Here is a 14,952-nt window from a genome sequence, read left to right as displayed (position 1 = left end):
GTAGCCTTACGGAGTACAAAGCGTATACATAAGGAAACAGTGACACATCCGTGGAACGAACGTTATACTGACCGTGAGACTTTAGACGATTCCGTTCGACACCTGCGTAGACCGCAGCCTTTTTTACAAGGTGTGTTCCCCCAACTATGCGAAGACGGTCTGAGAGATGACTATGAAATCTGTCGCGATTGGTATATCAAGGCACACTGTATTGGGAAGTGGTTATGACTGACTGTCGATATGTTCCGCTGCGAGTAAAACGATTAGTTATTGATAAAGTTATTCACCGCTTGGGAGAACGAGACGTATATGAGTGTCGAAGAAGAAAAGAGCACATCGAATAATTGCGGTTGATCCAATCCCGAAAGCTGTCTCGATGCATATATAGGGCACTACTACCTGTTGGTTATACTAAGAACTACGATTATATCGCTACCTGTACCTTCGGAAGTGACTGATGAAACGTAACCACCTGGTTCGGTTTTGTAACTCGAACAAGAAGCAGAAACGAGGGACTTAGAGAACCTAGAGGCAAGATGACACGGCAGCCTGGCCATGGTGCTTGGTTTACAGACAGAACCAAATTATTCATATCACAATAAAGATCGCGATATCAAGTGCCAGACAATATGATGCTTGTTTGCTATGATTGCCCTGTCAGGCACAATGCGCGAAGGTACAGACCAGGTATGCTTGGTAAATACCAAGCTGAGTAATGCAACCGTTTGACTCCTAAAGAAAGTTGCGAACGTGTCCACCACCATGATCTCATTATCGAATCTTTGCCCAGCACGGAACCGAGCGGGTAGACATTTCTTTGTAGCAGAAATCTCGGCGCTCCGAGATTCACCTCGGAAACCGTTCGTCCTTCATCTTCTCACTTTAGAGCATCGTTTCGACTGTTCCCACGTATCGTTGAAGGAAGCAGGGCGTTTATGAGCCAGGGTTGGGGTTCATCTGTCAGATGATTAGCTATGATTTTAGCTGTTCAGATTCTCCTCTTCTTACCTTGCGCTTTCCACCAGTCAAGGTAACGTTTACGAATCGTCGGGTGTATCTATTCAGGCTAGGTTAGAAACAGAAGGATGGTAATAGACGATGATTCATCGCGGCTGAAGAGGGAGTGATTGAAGGGCGATATGGCTAAGGCGCGATATAGCTGTGTGGACTTGGTTCGGAAACCCATCGTTGCCTCTCTGATGTGCGCGTGGAACTCATCCCCGTTTTGCATCGAATTGAACATGATTGTCCTCAGGTTTGGGGGTGTACCGGCGACGGCTGAATTTGTTGAGAGAACATATAGGACTGGATCGCTTACTGGAGTCTCTTCTTAGCGCGGCCCTTGGGGACCTTGGGCTTCTCTTGAGGCTCGACCTTAGGAGTCTGAGATCTAATGAATGTGAAGGTCAGTCTCGGAGCATTTCTTGATTTTCGCGGCATCAGGGACGAATCAACTTACCGGACCTTTCCGGCACGCGCCAAAGAACCGTGAACTGCACTCCATGTTAGTATGTGGTAATTTCGGCAAGGGAGCCTGATAGGACGTGGTTGAGGTTATGAGTACCTTTACCCATGATGGCGGATTTGAGAGGTCGGGATTTGTTGGTATGTGTTGTCGTAGGGCTTTGTTTCGCGGACGAGGTTTTGCGGGAGGAAGTTTGGACAGGCTTGGGTCAGACTGATTTGGTGGGTTGAAAGCCCCGGCTAGGTCATGTGACTTCGGCTTGGTTATATTTGGTGGCAAACGTAGATGAATCACACCGAGAGTCCCGGTAGTTGATAAAATACTTAATAACACATATATTGGAATAGCCACAATTTATTCACCACTTGCACTTAGCCATAGTTGGTTGCTTAGGGGGGTTTAGCTTTTCGGCCTAAAATCTGCCAAATTCCAACGTCAACAGCACATCCCACGTGGTATCTAGGTAGCTCAGCGAATACGCATAATTAATTATATGGCTATATATAATTATCTAGAAGTTGCTCACGATCGCTCCTGATGCTCAGGTCACAGTATTGGAGGTGTAGGTATCTGAGAAAGCCAATGTTCTCGTAAGTAATACAGTGTAAACATTCACCGTGTCAGAATACTATTGGCACTGTAAGAGAGTCAGTTCACAGTTGGTGGCACCGGACCGCCGTTTCAACGTCCTTTCCTGATAAGGAATCGTGCCGAGCTCCCCCGGCGTTTGACAAGGGAGCTATCGGGATCATCTGATACTTACTTACACGACCTGGAGCCTGTTCAGATACGATCCTGCTGAGGGTGAAATGACGGACGCTCATGTTGGTCGTGATTATTGTTGACTCGAACATTATTTCGACGCACGGCTCAAGCTATTGAACTATTTCATGTTTTGCTTTCTCTAGCATTTCATCCTTACTCGTCACCATGAAGCTATCTAGAAGCATCCCGCTCATCTCGCTGGCCGCCGTTGCCGAGGCCGGCACGCTCTCGCCACCACAACACATCTTCAGCAACCCGCCATCATCGTCTGGACACCGGATTCCAACTTCGTGTGAGTCTTTTTCAAGGTTACACTTCGTATCTTGCCCAGTCCGAAATAGAAGGGATATCTGCTCGTGAAATCAAACATTGTGTAGCTTCCCGCCGTTTGAAACCCCCGAGATCGTGCTTAAGCTCGCATTTACTGACATGAAGGCTTGTAGACGAGTCAGCGGTGCTGGGTCGACGGATCTTAGCATTGACACCTCTGGGGAACCTCGCAACCACCTTCCCAGCGGACAATGCAGGTGACCAGTACGGTGTAGAGGAAAACCGCCCTGCAGGACTCGGCGGCATGCCTCACTCGCTGATGGACTACGTCGCGGACTGTGAGGACGACGGAAACCCGACCTTCTTAGCCATCAACATCGAGACCACCTTCAAGAATGTGCGCGATGGATCCAACGTCAGTCTAGCGCAGCAATGGACGCCGCCTTATCCGCCTGATAAGCGGATCAAGTCCGCTTCCACTGCTTCTCCCTCGGGCTTATTGTCCCAGCTTCTTAACTGGCTCGGGCTCGGTTCTGACGGCAACGAAGATGAGAATTCGCCACCCAAAGACATGGTCCCGTACAGCGCGGCCAATCTCCCGCGCTTCAGCCTGCTCGGCTACATCGAGAAGATCAACGACATGTCCGCCGCGACGCTCGCCGAGTGTTTCGTGAAGAAGCATCCCGACGCCAAGTACTGGCTTCCCGGGAACCGGATCCACGAGTCGGAGTTCGTCCGGCTCGTCGTCACGCAAATCTACTGGGTGGGGGGATTTGGCGACAGGGCCTTCATCGGCTGGATCTCGCCTGAGGAGTGGAAGAGTGTCACGCGCGAGGAGTGGGAGAAGGTCTCGCTGCCTGGCGAGAAGAAGGGCTGGAAAGAATGGAGTGTCGAGACGGCTGATTTGTAAAACATTCTCTTTCCCTATCCTCCTTTCGTGACTGTGGCGATTTTGTTCTTGAGTAAATCATTCTGCATGTTGGAATTTGGTTTTCTATGCCTGGTTCGGTTGATTTGCATACCTACCAGCACACGCAAGTACGTACACTGGTAAGACGGGGGCATTATTACATGAGGAACTTGACACAGAAATGGCAGCTTTTGCTTTGACATTACACGGTTGATCTTTTATTCACACAGAGCAACGCAACCGGATATCGAAGGGAATACACAGATAGCATTCACAGCATATTAATAATCACTTAGCGATTCTAGACTCCAGACTGACGATGTTGGGTATTATTGATGGGGCTGACTTGACCTCGACGGAAGAAGTTGCATTGATTTCCCGGTTCTCTGCCCCGAGAAAGCAGCGGCATTGTAAAGTCTGTGACTTGGGCTTCACCGCCAGCCAATATTATTAGACGAAATGAGTGACTTGTAATCCATAGGGGCTCCTTGAATAGTAGTTGCTCAGAGCAGAGACACGATGTTCATGACTGAAATCATTTTTTTCGTCTATATAGTGTACATGTAGTAATCTACAACATGCAATCCCATTTGATCATGCCTTCTGCGAATTTAGCCTCCAAGCTCGCAACGGGAGGCTCTGGAGGGCCATAACCTTTTTCTGGATATACATTGTAAATGTGAGAACGCCGACAATGACGCACAGTATGTTGACGATGTAGTAGCCGTCATGGATAATCTCACACGAGCCACCCCCATGTGTACATCGCTCTTTTTCAGCCTGGACAGCGCAGGAGAATGCTTCAGTCACTAAGGGTCCCTTCAACAATGAGGTGTCCAGCTTCTCCGAGGGAGGCTGGCATGTTGCTTGTGTGAACGAGTCTACTAATCCGAGGACGAAGTATCTGGGGAAGGTGCCACCAAGATTGGATACCCTGAAGCTAAGTTAGTATGAATGACTAGGCAAAAATTCAATGAGTGAAAACTTACGTCGCGAGCAAGGTCATGTAAGTGCCGCCGATGACGGGATCCGCAACCTTGGCATGGAAGGCCGACACAGCCACGAACATTACAGTCTGCGTGAAGGTCGAGAAGACATGTTCGCCAATGACGAGGAGGAGGTACCAGGCATTTACGCCATTTGCTGGAAAGATGCTGACCGTAATCTGCCCAATGACTGCCGCTACAAGCCGGCCAATGAAGCCCCAGCACCACAGGCGCATCGGGGTGTACTCCTGGGACCATTTGCCCGCGTAGTATCCCAGACCAATCTCAAATGGGAAGTCGATTAGAACCGTCAAAGCCATGTTTTCCTTACCGAATCCCTTCTCTAGAAGTTTGAGATTTGTTACGCCATCATTGGCCTGGAATCCAATTTTGGAGATCAGATGAACAATAATGATTGTTTGAATGTTTTTAAGCTTAAGAACATCCCACATGATCTTATAGACATCCCAGATGCCATCCTCATTCTGTGTCTTCTCCTCTTTTTTGAGCAGCGCAAGACCGGCAGTGATGGCGATGTACGCCCAGCCCCAGAAGGTCAGATAACCGCCTAGATCCATGAGACCCCCTTCCGCAGGTACCGAGCGGAAATACTTGTTGGCAAAATCCTCCGAGTTGAACGCCAGGAATACAGTGTATGACAAGAAGTGACCAGCCGTAAGACCAACGGTCTGCGCCGTCGAAGCGTAAGACACGTTGCCGGGTGTCAACAGGGTCAAAGCCCAACCATCCACAGCAATATCCTGAGTGGCGCACATGAAGACGAGAAAGAACCACCAACCCGTGAAGTTCCAAACGCTTGGTCCGCCTGGTTTTCCGGTGGTCGCCATGAGAACATCAATCTTGGAACCCAGCCACAACATACTCAAGCCCGAAATCAACTGAATGGGAAGAATCCAGCTCTTTCTCCTGCCAAATCTAGGGCTCCACACGGCGTCGACAATGGGACTCCAAAACAACTTCAGCGAGTATGGGTAAGCGGCCAAACTGAACACGCCGATTTCGCCGAATGATAGGTGTTCTTTCAATAGGAAGGGCACAGAGCCACTCGCCAGACCCATGGGAACGCCTTGAAGGAAGTATAATAGAACTAACAGCAGGAAATTCCGCTGGTCTACTACAGGTAATTCCCAAAATCCATGATTGTTCGCAATGGGTGTCTTCGGAATCTTGTCGTCTAAAGAGAAGGACTCGCGGGCGATGAGATTCGCGGTGACTTGGCTAGAGTCTTGGGGCGCGGCGTTCTTGCGCCGGAGCTCGACATTAGCCATGCTGCCGTTGGAGAGGCTGGCCGAAGAGCCGCTAGTCGAGACGGAGAGCTTGTCTCTTTGGGATGACTTTGACCGCCGCGTTTGGGCCATTCGTACTTGTAGTAGTGGGCGAAGAGAGAAAAGTCGATGGTGAGGTTGGGGCCGAGCAGACAGAAAGAACTTCGCAGAGCAGAAGCGTCTGGATCGCCAAGAGTTTTCAAATGGGTCTTACTACAGTACCTGAAATAGATTATAATCTACTAAGTAGGCAGGTTAGGTAGGAACCGTCAAAGCTTGTAGGGATTATTGTCTAAGTAGATGTCAGGAATGGTAAAGTATGTCCCTGCGCAACTGATGCGATCTCGCACGGGTAGAAAAGACACTAGAACTCGAGTGATAGGAAGCTATATTTTAGTAGATTGATGACTAGATTGCAGTTCGCATATCATTTGGGAGTAGGTAAGTAAAGGACTGTAGGCAATGGTGGCGTAGGCGTGGATGGTGATTTGTATGGGAATGTTGGGTGCAGGATCAAGTTGACGATAGTAAGTATGAAACAACCTCAGTAGACAGAGAGGGGTCCTGGTCTTTTGATTGGGAGGTAGGACAAGGTGGCTAGGTAGGGAAAGTATCCGATGAAGATGAATACACGTGTCCGTGTAGGTGAGGGAGAAGCCTTTCAGGCCATGATATCAGACAAAAAATGTTTGCCCGGCGTGAACTCTTTCTCCCCCAAACCAACGAGAGACCGAAAAGTGTTCTCTCGCGACCTAGTGTGCCCGTTAGGTTTTGAAGCTTACCTTAGGTACCTAGGTACCTTATCTCCCTTGGTGCTAAGACCCCACTGTCGCCCCCTGTAGCCATGGTACAGTTGGCGCCTGGGAGGATGCTGCGAGCCACTACCATGCGAGAGATACAGAGCCCCCACACAATCTTGATAGGCAGAGCTACAGGGGCCTGACACTGGGCGGTTCCGAGAAGCTAGGTACCCCAGATCTGCATGCTAAGAATTCAAGTTCACATGGCACGCCGTTAGCGTCACCGCATTGTATATAAACATCAACCAACTTTCAAAGACATATTAAACCCTCCGAGCATACTATTTTATCACCATGGACTCTTCTCGTATATCCACGTCGCCAGAGCTTTCCGTGGCGGATAGATTGCACGATGAAATTGCGAAGTTAAGGGCACAAGGTATGGCATCCGTCGCTGTGCTCAGTTTATTTGTTGATTTGGTTAGAGGATGCGGGCTTGTTTACGTTTGCGTTTCGCCATCGTGTACTGACAATGTGCAGTCGAATCCCTAAAGAACGACGTCAAGCTGCAAACAGCAACGCTGATGACAGCAAATTCGACGCGTGAGCTTCTCCAATCTCAAGTATCGACCAACCCACCATCAACAACCAGTGCCGCCGCGAAGCAGAAGCTCCTTGCGCGTTTCCAAGAGCAAACTGCCCACAAGCAGCAATGCCTATATCGCGCCTGCGCAACTATCACGACGTTCAAGGTCAAAGATCCCGATCCCAACGCTGTCGATGGTGGGAACGTCCTCGGCCTTCGTTTCGAGGTCATGGTTAAGGGAAAGTTTATTCGGCCCTACTATGTCATGCTGAACCGGCCATACGCGAATCGTCGTCATCTTCGTGTCCATCGCCATACTGTACCTCAATGCATACCGCTTTCCGGCCTGACTGCTCGATATTTACCCCTACCTGCCACCAAGGACGACGACATTCCTAAAGAACAGGACCTATCGCGCTTTGCTCGCGCTCTGCGAAGGGAACTAGTTCGCTACCATAATCGCGCCGCGCTGATTGGAGACATGAAGAAGGCAGCAGGTCTAAGCTCTAAGAAAGCTTTGGACCAAGAGCCCAACACAGAACTTGTCGACATTAGTGCGGCTGACGCTGAAGCCAAACAAATCAGCTTGCAGTGGCGCGACGGACGTTCCGGTCGTTTGGTTATGAATGACGATGGAGAGGTAGTGAAAATGATTGTACAAGGGAATAACGGGCAAGACCGCGGCACTGTACGGCAATTTCTTGGCGGGGCTGTTCGTGTCGAGGAGGTCAACAAGCAACTCGAGAGCCGTTGAGATTTCCCTATTACATCCCAACCACGGACTAGCTACAACCACCGAGCGATTTTGCAAGACAAGCTGAGCACAGCGCTGAAGCTAAAGTAGTCACTCGTTGCCGTCTCTTCCAGTAACGTCGAAGCCGGTGTAGGCGTCGGATAATTACTCCATAAAGACGAGACAGATCTGACAAGAGTCGGTCGAAGTCACAGTTTGCTGTATTATACCAGTATTAAGCAGGTATCTTATGAATGCCCGTCATTTTCGTGTTCTGAAATGTCAAATGAAGCTAAGATGAATCTACTTTAGCTGATCTTTCCAAGGAAGAAAATGTTTGTGAGGCACTCATTGCCAGGTGTTTCCAACAAGTTGAGCTCCCGAAACGTGTCTCTACTATCCCGTCCCAACCCTCCATTACCAGCCGAGAGGATCTATAGCCCAAGCGCCTCAAGGAATTCCATGATGTGCTTATTAGTCTCCTCTGGCGCTTCCTCCGGCAGATAATGGCCAACACCACCTTGCAAAGCATGGACAGCAAGCTTAGCACTAGGATCTACCCACTGTTTCCAGACCGCCTCGACGTCCCTATGCATTGTGCCCAGGCCTTCGCAATAAAGCACAACGGTAGGGGTTTGGATTTTCTGCTCATTTCTAATGTCATCTTGTTGCGCGTCCCAATCTTCAGCAGCGCCGGCACTATAGTCCGCTACGGCGCCACGGATCACCTCGTCTTGCTCGTAGCACTTCACATAGTGCTCAACGGCACCATCTGCATACAAACTTTTGCGGCCAGCTTCATTGTTCCCCGCAACTGCGGCTATTATTTCCCGGCAGAAGCGACCTCCACCGTATGCTTGAACCATTGGTACGCTAAATGCCGAAGGTAGAAACGTCCAGTGCCAATATTTTGTGGATGCTCGTGGGTTTGCATGTGCACTCCACTGCGCACTATAGGGAACTATATCCAAGAGCATCGCGCCGAGGATACGAATATTAAGAGATTTTGGAACTGGGGGAGAGGACCCAAAAGGGGCTGTGACTAAACGTTGCGCCACACGACCTCCACGATCATGTCCTATCAGCACGACTTGAAGCTCATCTTCATTGTTGGCAGGAGAGGAGTTGTCATCGCCGTACACGGCGCGCACAGCTGATAGTATCCCAAATCCGACGCTTACCCGGTCATGCTCCGATTTCGAGCCTAATTCCGATGCAGAGACCGTGGACATGGTGCTATATCCGTACCCGGGCAAGTCAGGTGCGAATAGTGTGTAGCCCCTCTCCGAAAGCACTGGTACGGCATACCGCCAAATGTATCTTGTCTGCGGCCATCCATGGAGTAAGACTAGGATAGGGGTGCCAGGCTTGTGTTGTGATGCTGGTGTATGCGAGTAGGAGAGGGTACTCCCACCTGGTGTAGAATATGTACCCGGACTTAGGCTCTCGAAGCCTTTGAGCTCTTGCGGCTGGAATTGTCGTGCCATATTGCAGATCAAGACTGTGGGCTGATCTTCGCACAAGGGATTAAGACGCTGACGATCGGGAATATGAGAATATTGACCTAGATGAAAAGCTCGAAAATCTAGATGTTAGTGCAAAGGTTGAAGAACACGATGACTGAAGTCTTGCCCCCCAATTCGATCGAGTTACGAATTCTCTATTTACTCGGATACCCAGGTGCTGATTAGTTATTCAGAATATTGGAGTGCTAATGACTCCCCGTGCATAGATGTAGGTATGCACATCGAAGGGCGTGCCGTGCGGAGACTATAGCGTCACGTGGTTGGGGATGCGCATTCTTCAGTACTAGGGACTGTTGGACTCTACATCGATAATTCTATTTATATTTCGCGCGTCTCTTGTTCAGAGACATTAAGTGGTATCACATCGCAAGTATGTAGTCTGATAAATCAAGGATATAGACGCGAACAATCCAGATAGATGCATCCCCTTCGATATCTTCGGCGCATCGTGATACCGATTACTTCTCTCCTAGAGGGATTACCTTCTTGACATGAGCAACTAGGCTCGTCGTACTAACTGTCTTCGCGAGCTCGGCGAGGAGTTGCTGTCGAGCTGCTGCTGCTTTGGCAGCGTTGAGATCCTGGGATATACTCCGTTAGCGAAGGAGCGCCGTGTCACAGTATTCCCCTTCGTCCTCTTCTTGGTCGAAATGATGTATGCATAAAAGTGAAAACTTACAGCATCACTCGCGTATATGCTTACGACGGCGATCTCACGAGTCTCGAGGTTGCAACTACCTCCGACCAACGCCTTAGCTGAGCCGAGTTGTGAGAGTCCGGACTGTAGGTACTGCAATACACTCTGCACTCCTGCCTCTGAAGTATCGTTGGGCTTGATAGCGAGGTACTCGACGACTGCGTCCGCGCCGAAAAACGATGATATATCGTCGTTGTCGATCTCGAAGAGCTTCACGTTAGTCGGTCCGTCGATGTATGGTTTCATCTTTTCTTTGTGCTCCGCGAGCTCGGGGGACGCGGCGAAGTCGCGGAGATGCTGACGGCTTGGCCATTCTGTATTCTGAGTGATGAGATACTTTATCATATCCTAGAAGAATCGATGGAGCTACGGACCTAAGAAGACAATATCTCTGTACTCATCTCTTACATCTCGACCGTTTTCAGTCACGAGGAACCCGCGCGTTCCGTTTAGGACGCCGCTGTGTTGCAGCTTTGCGGAGAGTTGTGGCGCGAGATGTTCTTCGACGTGTTTCACGAGCGTTGAGTCTTTCTTAAGTTTTGGCTGAGCGATTTCGAGGAATGGCATCTTGGGGATGAGATCGGAGTCCTGTGAAATGTCTTGGGTGGGTTTTATGTATAAGTCACTGGATATATTCTTGAGTATACTTTATACTCTGGCATGGAATATGTATTGTCGGCCTGCCTGGGGATACTGTCTTTTCTTATATACACCTTCTAGGTCTCTTCGGAAACCTTCATCTTCATACTGGTTGTTATAAGCTCCGAGCTCGGCAGCTAGTACGAGCTGAATCACCTCACACTTCAGAACATATAGCTATTGACCACTCCCAACGGGCTAGTTCCTAAAACCGCGCGAGAATCCTTTCTCGTGGAAAATATGATCCGCGTGGGTCTGTTCTAATGGCGTCTTATATAAAATGAGTCACTTGTAGAATACTGAATTTATAATTTCCAAGGAAATCGAATTATCACCGCGTGAAACCCGACTGAGCATATCCCGAGATCATCGAAACTCCTTACAGAGTAGACTGATTCAAAATTGTTGAATGCGACCCAATTTAGTATGATTAATCATTATATATGACACCCGTGAGGTCTAGTTGTCTAGTGATATGAAAAGTATGGACACACGCGAAGTTGGGGTTCTTGAGCAGTGACAAGAAAATTTGTAGAAGCTGCCTGACAAATACATTGAACAATGCTTAGAGTTTATATAACAGAGCCAGAAATCTAATAACCGGACGGACGAAGCCTGATTAACTGATCCATTTCGCGAAGACGAATACCTGCTCTCTTGCCTGACACCGAGGCACATCGGCTGCGGGTTTAAGACGTGACTCGGATGATAGGTCCCGATATGAGACTCTATGACATATTATGCGACATGGACATGCATCACATTCATACGCATTCATATTTATGACTCGTGGCAATGTCTTTACATGGCTATGCGAGGGGAAGCACTGTGGTACCCTGTGTATTGCCTATTTTCAACCACAAAGACGGCCGTGCGCATCTACTATTTCATCGAATTAAATGACTATGACATGAGATCTTTCACATGATGAAATGAGGTGTTCGTAGGGACGATGAAAGTTATCTTGATAATTAAGACTAAATGTTCTAACGGTGCCCAAGTAGAATACAGTCTCACATAAACCATTTGTCAGAAACGGTGACATGAATATCTCGACTGTCTCCCCTATGGAAAATCTATTTTCTAACAACCGATGATACTCCCTCCGTTTCTCTGTCTCCATTTTAATGCATTATCTTGCGATAGAGGTGCGTAAATCTAGGTATTCAACATGCAGTTGGTCCGACACCCAGATCATCGGCTGCGGATTAATCAATATCGACTTTTCTTACAATTTATCGTAGCACTGGCACCAAAGAATGTACTGATAACGACATAATGTCATCTAGTGGCTGCGAATGGCGCGCGTGGATTCCAGCTCCAAGCCTATGCAGACATGCTGTAACATGTGATCGAATGAATGGTAGCGCCATTACTCCTCAAACATAGCTGGTGATCATTGCAGCGCTATCTAGGATCGTCTCACACGACGCTGAATCTTTTGACGTCGTTTCTGAACCCTGCCGGCAGTCGCCGTGGCTCTTGTCCGAGGCTTGGACGAAGACTTCTTCGGGGACTGTCTTTTCGGGCGCACAAGACCCCATGTTTTTGCGACTTCGGATATTTTCTGAGATGTCTTAGCTCTCGCGCTTTCACGGCTAGTGCCACTTTTCAGCAAGGCTTCATAGTCCGTTTTATTATGGCGTATGTGAGCTTGGACCGCGAGGATAGCTTTTACCGCATCTTCTAGCTTCCCGGCACGTCCTACGCGGCCTGATCCTTTCGCTGTTGCGTGGCGCAAAATGGCGCAGAGCGCTTCATGAGGTATGTGAGGGAAATTCTTTAAGACTGCAGTGCTAGGTTTAGTGACTTGGTCAATGGTAAAGAAAATGGGAAAATGAATTATTGATAATGCATGAAAAGTGACAGATGCCCAGCCATGTAGGTGGGGGGAGGTGTTTGTTCGAATACTTACTAGTTTCTCGGAAGTGCTCTTCAATGCTCTCGTCGCGTTTCTTGACCTTAGCTTCTCGGTCCAGCCGTGTAGCATGTTCTGATTCCAAGACAGCTTCATATATTGGGGTTGGAACCCGAATCCCAACCTTCTGCTTCTTTGGGTTGACAACAGCATAAACAATCTGATCTGACTCCTGTGTCTGACGTCGACAGTTGCGGGTCACATAAGTGTTACCCTTACGGACGAAACTGTATCCCTTGGGCATAGGTGATGTATGACAAACAACAGGTTCATTAGTTGCGATGGCCATCATTGCCAATGGGCCTTGTGAGACCTGCGTCGCCATTTCACTACTGCCAGCAGCTCTGCTTCGATGGCGCGCTGAGTCGTGTGTCTCACACCGAAGCTTTTTGCAGCAGTGACCGTCTGCGGCCTGTATAGCTTGTGAGACCTTGTTTATGTGTGATCGAGAGACAGCTGTGCCGTGGTGCTTGGGTAAGATTCCCGGTTTTCAGTATGTATAAGCGACTCGGAACGCTCGATTCGTGCCTTTTGGGTTGTTTTAGTCGCCTTTTCGCTACATATGAAGAGTTGGTCCCATGCCGTATCATGGGACGATAGAGAAGGCGACTTTATACAAAAGTATTTTGGCATGGGTGAGATAATGGGCTTGGAGCTTGGCCTTGCACCAATGCTGGTGGTTTGTTTGTTGCAGAAGGACGTCCCAAGGCTTTGTCGCCTCAGCCTCAGACACAATTGTGAGGGCTGGACTATGGCTTCCACCTGAGAAATATCTGGTATGCATAGTATCAGCCTTTGAGAGAGGAGCTCGCTTTGTCAAAATAAAATGGCCTTGCTGAGTTCTAGCACTAAGATTTATTGTTCCACGATTGCTTCTTTTATGTGTCCCTGTTACCGGCGTCTTTTAGTGGGCCTTGTCCACTAAACCTTAGCACAGCATACCTACCTAGGCAATAGGTACTAAAGATGTACCCCAGCCAGGTACCTTGGATAGATCACTGTACTCATAGAGAACTCAGAGGTAGGTACTTATTATAGCCTGGGTTTTTATGGGTGTGCTTTCTCTAACGTAATTGAGCCATTCAGGGGAGAAAGGTACTTCTGGTCTATGTACCTAGGTAGGTATCTAGATACCTAGATGCCCAGTACTAACATGTCATGAATTAACAAACCAACACCATGACAGCAATATGTGTACTCAACTAACCTCACCAGCGTTTTCAGTACCCATCAATCAAGGGAATTCCGTGCTGCTATTCCCTATTTCAGAGCCTTGGAAATAATCATTATATGTTCCATCACTTATAACAAGGAAAGCGAAGAGTAAATCCATTCTTCTAATTGTACATTGCAGACCTGTCCAGGTAGTCGAGATAAGACGGTGTCTCGATTAGTAATGGGCGAATAGCCATCTGTATATGTAGGTTAGGTACATTTGCCTCCATCCTGCTGCATTCAGCAAGGTATCCCGTCGTTTGATCTATGTTTATGCTTTACGAAGGTAATGAATAGTTCTTGGAGCCTTGTGATCCGAAGGATATCGTCCTCTGAAGCTGATCAGGTATATGTACTAGCTTGCGATGTCCATTCTCTCATTGCGTTCGAAGCCAATGGCGCCTCTGATATCCTCACCTGAGTCATCAGCGTCGAACTCGTACGAGAGGCCACAGCCTCGCCCGCCCAAGACACCAGCACACGCAGCTCAGATCCGAGTGCGCAACCGGCGGCGCGAGTGGCTATCTCGGCACCCGTCGTACTTCCGCTCCCTTGAGCATGAGCTTGCTGACCCGCCGCTCTACGACGTCCTAATACGGCGTTTTCAATCTCACGAAGAGCGTGAGAAGGAAGGTCGCGCTAAAGGTTTTGGACGCGTGCTCGAGGTTGATATATTGAGAGGCGAGGCGCGGCTGTCGAGGTTGGCCGACCAGACGCGAAGCAGGACCAATGATACCATTGGTGAAAGCTTTAACAGCGATAGTTTGGTATCAGGAGCAGACTCTACGAGTAATCACCTCACACAACTATCTTATCCACAGGCATCATGTCGGCCGCCAGAGACGGAAGCTGTGACGGACATGAACTGGGAGGAGCTAGATATACTAGAGGCACATGACCTTGAAAAGAGGTCTGCCCCGAAAACCGCCGAAGAAGGCCGTATGCGCTGGGATGAATTTCTTCGGCTCCGGTTTATTGCCGGCGGAGACGAGGATTTTGATTATCGTTCTGTCGATGAGGACGATGAATTTGACGCCCTCGAACGTCGAGAGCAGGAAGATGCGTGGTTTGACATTGAGGAACCCGGTTGGGTCGGAGAGAGTGATTATGATGACGAGGTAGAATCAAAGGGTGAAGGGAAGAAGAGTATTGAGAGACCGCTCACGGGCGAGACGGGTGTACAGGACTTCTGACGAAATCAGGAACACGTTCGTCG

General features: G+C 48.8%; 8 protein-coding genes across 8 annotated transcripts; 3 read left to right on the top strand and 5 right to left on the bottom strand.

Annotated features, from left to right (window-relative positions):
• Positions 1 to 199: 199 nt before the first annotated feature.
• On the bottom strand, positions 200 to 1,715 carry F5B22DRAFT_592919 (ribosomal protein S30). Its single transcript, XM_047973967.1, has 5 exons — positions 1,565 to 1,715; positions 1,460 to 1,493; positions 1,319 to 1,390; positions 1,009 to 1,057; positions 200 to 957 (listed from the first exon to the last, which is right to left on the bottom strand). Exons 1-5 carry the CDS (start codon positions 1,572 to 1,574, stop codon positions 934 to 936), a joined length of 189 nt encoding a protein of 62 aa, XP_047834150.1. The 5' UTR covers positions 1,575 to 1,715; the 3' UTR covers positions 200 to 933.
• A 680-nt stretch (positions 1,716 to 2,395) lies between these two features.
• On the top strand, positions 2,396 to 3,410 carry F5B22DRAFT_643155 (pyridoxamine 5'-phosphate oxidase-domain-containing protein; the record flags this gene model as incomplete). Its single annotated transcript, XM_047978222.1, has 2 exons — positions 2,396 to 2,522; positions 2,674 to 3,410. 2 exons carry the CDS (start codon positions 2,396 to 2,398, stop codon positions 3,408 to 3,410), a joined length of 864 nt encoding a protein of 287 aa, XP_047834149.1.
• A 594-nt stretch (positions 3,411 to 4,004) lies between these two features.
• F5B22DRAFT_634063 (acetyl-coenzyme A transporter 1-domain-containing protein) lies at positions 4,005 to 5,685 on the bottom strand (the record flags this gene model as incomplete). Its single annotated transcript, XM_047976929.1, has 2 exons — positions 4,005 to 4,344; positions 4,400 to 5,685. 2 exons carry the CDS (start codon positions 5,683 to 5,685, stop codon positions 4,005 to 4,007), a joined length of 1,626 nt encoding a protein of 541 aa, XP_047834148.1.
• Positions 5,686 to 6,637: 952 nt separating this feature from the next.
• On the top strand, positions 6,638 to 7,934 carry F5B22DRAFT_460525 (cenp-O kinetochore centromere component). Its single transcript, XM_047972055.1, has 2 exons — positions 6,638 to 6,861; positions 6,963 to 7,934. Exons 1-2 carry the CDS (start codon positions 6,777 to 6,779, stop codon positions 7,760 to 7,762), a joined length of 885 nt encoding a protein of 294 aa, XP_047834147.1. The 5' UTR covers positions 6,638 to 6,776; the 3' UTR covers positions 7,763 to 7,934.
• A 34-nt stretch (positions 7,935 to 7,968) lies between these two features.
• Positions 7,969 to 9,497, bottom strand: F5B22DRAFT_460521 (Alpha/Beta hydrolase protein). Its single transcript, XM_047972054.1, has one exon. The coding sequence runs from the start codon at positions 9,226 to 9,228 to the stop codon at positions 8,176 to 8,178; it is 1,053 nt and encodes a 350-aa protein (XP_047834146.1). The 5' UTR covers positions 9,229 to 9,497; the 3' UTR covers positions 7,969 to 8,175.
• A 228-nt stretch (positions 9,498 to 9,725) lies between these two features.
• On the bottom strand, positions 9,726 to 10,531 carry F5B22DRAFT_643151 (uncharacterized protein; the record flags this gene model as incomplete). The annotated part of the gene is made up of 3 exons (XM_047978221.1): positions 9,726 to 9,848; positions 9,947 to 10,278; positions 10,339 to 10,531. The coding sequence occupies 3 exons, from the start codon at positions 10,529 to 10,531 to the stop codon at positions 9,726 to 9,728; spliced, it is 648 nt and encodes a 215-aa protein (XP_047834145.1).
• A 1,016-nt stretch (positions 10,532 to 11,547) lies between these two features.
• On the bottom strand, positions 11,548 to 13,400 carry F5B22DRAFT_592913 (uncharacterized protein). Its single transcript, XM_047973966.1, has 2 exons — positions 12,519 to 13,400; positions 11,548 to 12,391 (listed from the first exon to the last, which is right to left on the bottom strand). Exons 1-2 carry the CDS (start codon positions 12,844 to 12,846, stop codon positions 12,015 to 12,017), a joined length of 705 nt encoding a protein of 234 aa, XP_047834144.1. The 5' UTR covers positions 12,847 to 13,400; the 3' UTR covers positions 11,548 to 12,014.
• A 731-nt stretch (positions 13,401 to 14,131) lies between these two features.
• On the top strand, positions 14,132 to 14,929 carry F5B22DRAFT_643149 (coiled-coil domain-containing protein-domain-containing protein; the record flags this gene model as incomplete). The annotated part of the gene is made up of 1 exon (XM_047978220.1): positions 14,132 to 14,929. The coding sequence occupies one exon, from the start codon at positions 14,132 to 14,134 to the stop codon at positions 14,927 to 14,929; it is 798 nt and encodes a 265-aa protein (XP_047834143.1).
• Between the last annotated feature and the right edge of the window lie 23 nt (positions 14,930 to 14,952).

This window comes from Xylaria bambusicola, assembly GCF_022495145.1.
Source record: "Xylaria bambusicola strain CBS 139988 unplaced genomic scaffold F5B22scaffold_6, whole genome shotgun sequence".
Lineage (NCBI taxonomy): Eukaryota > Fungi > Ascomycota > Sordariomycetes > Xylariales > Xylariaceae > Xylaria > Xylaria bambusicola.
This window is presented reverse-complemented; position numbering and strand designations above follow the sequence as displayed.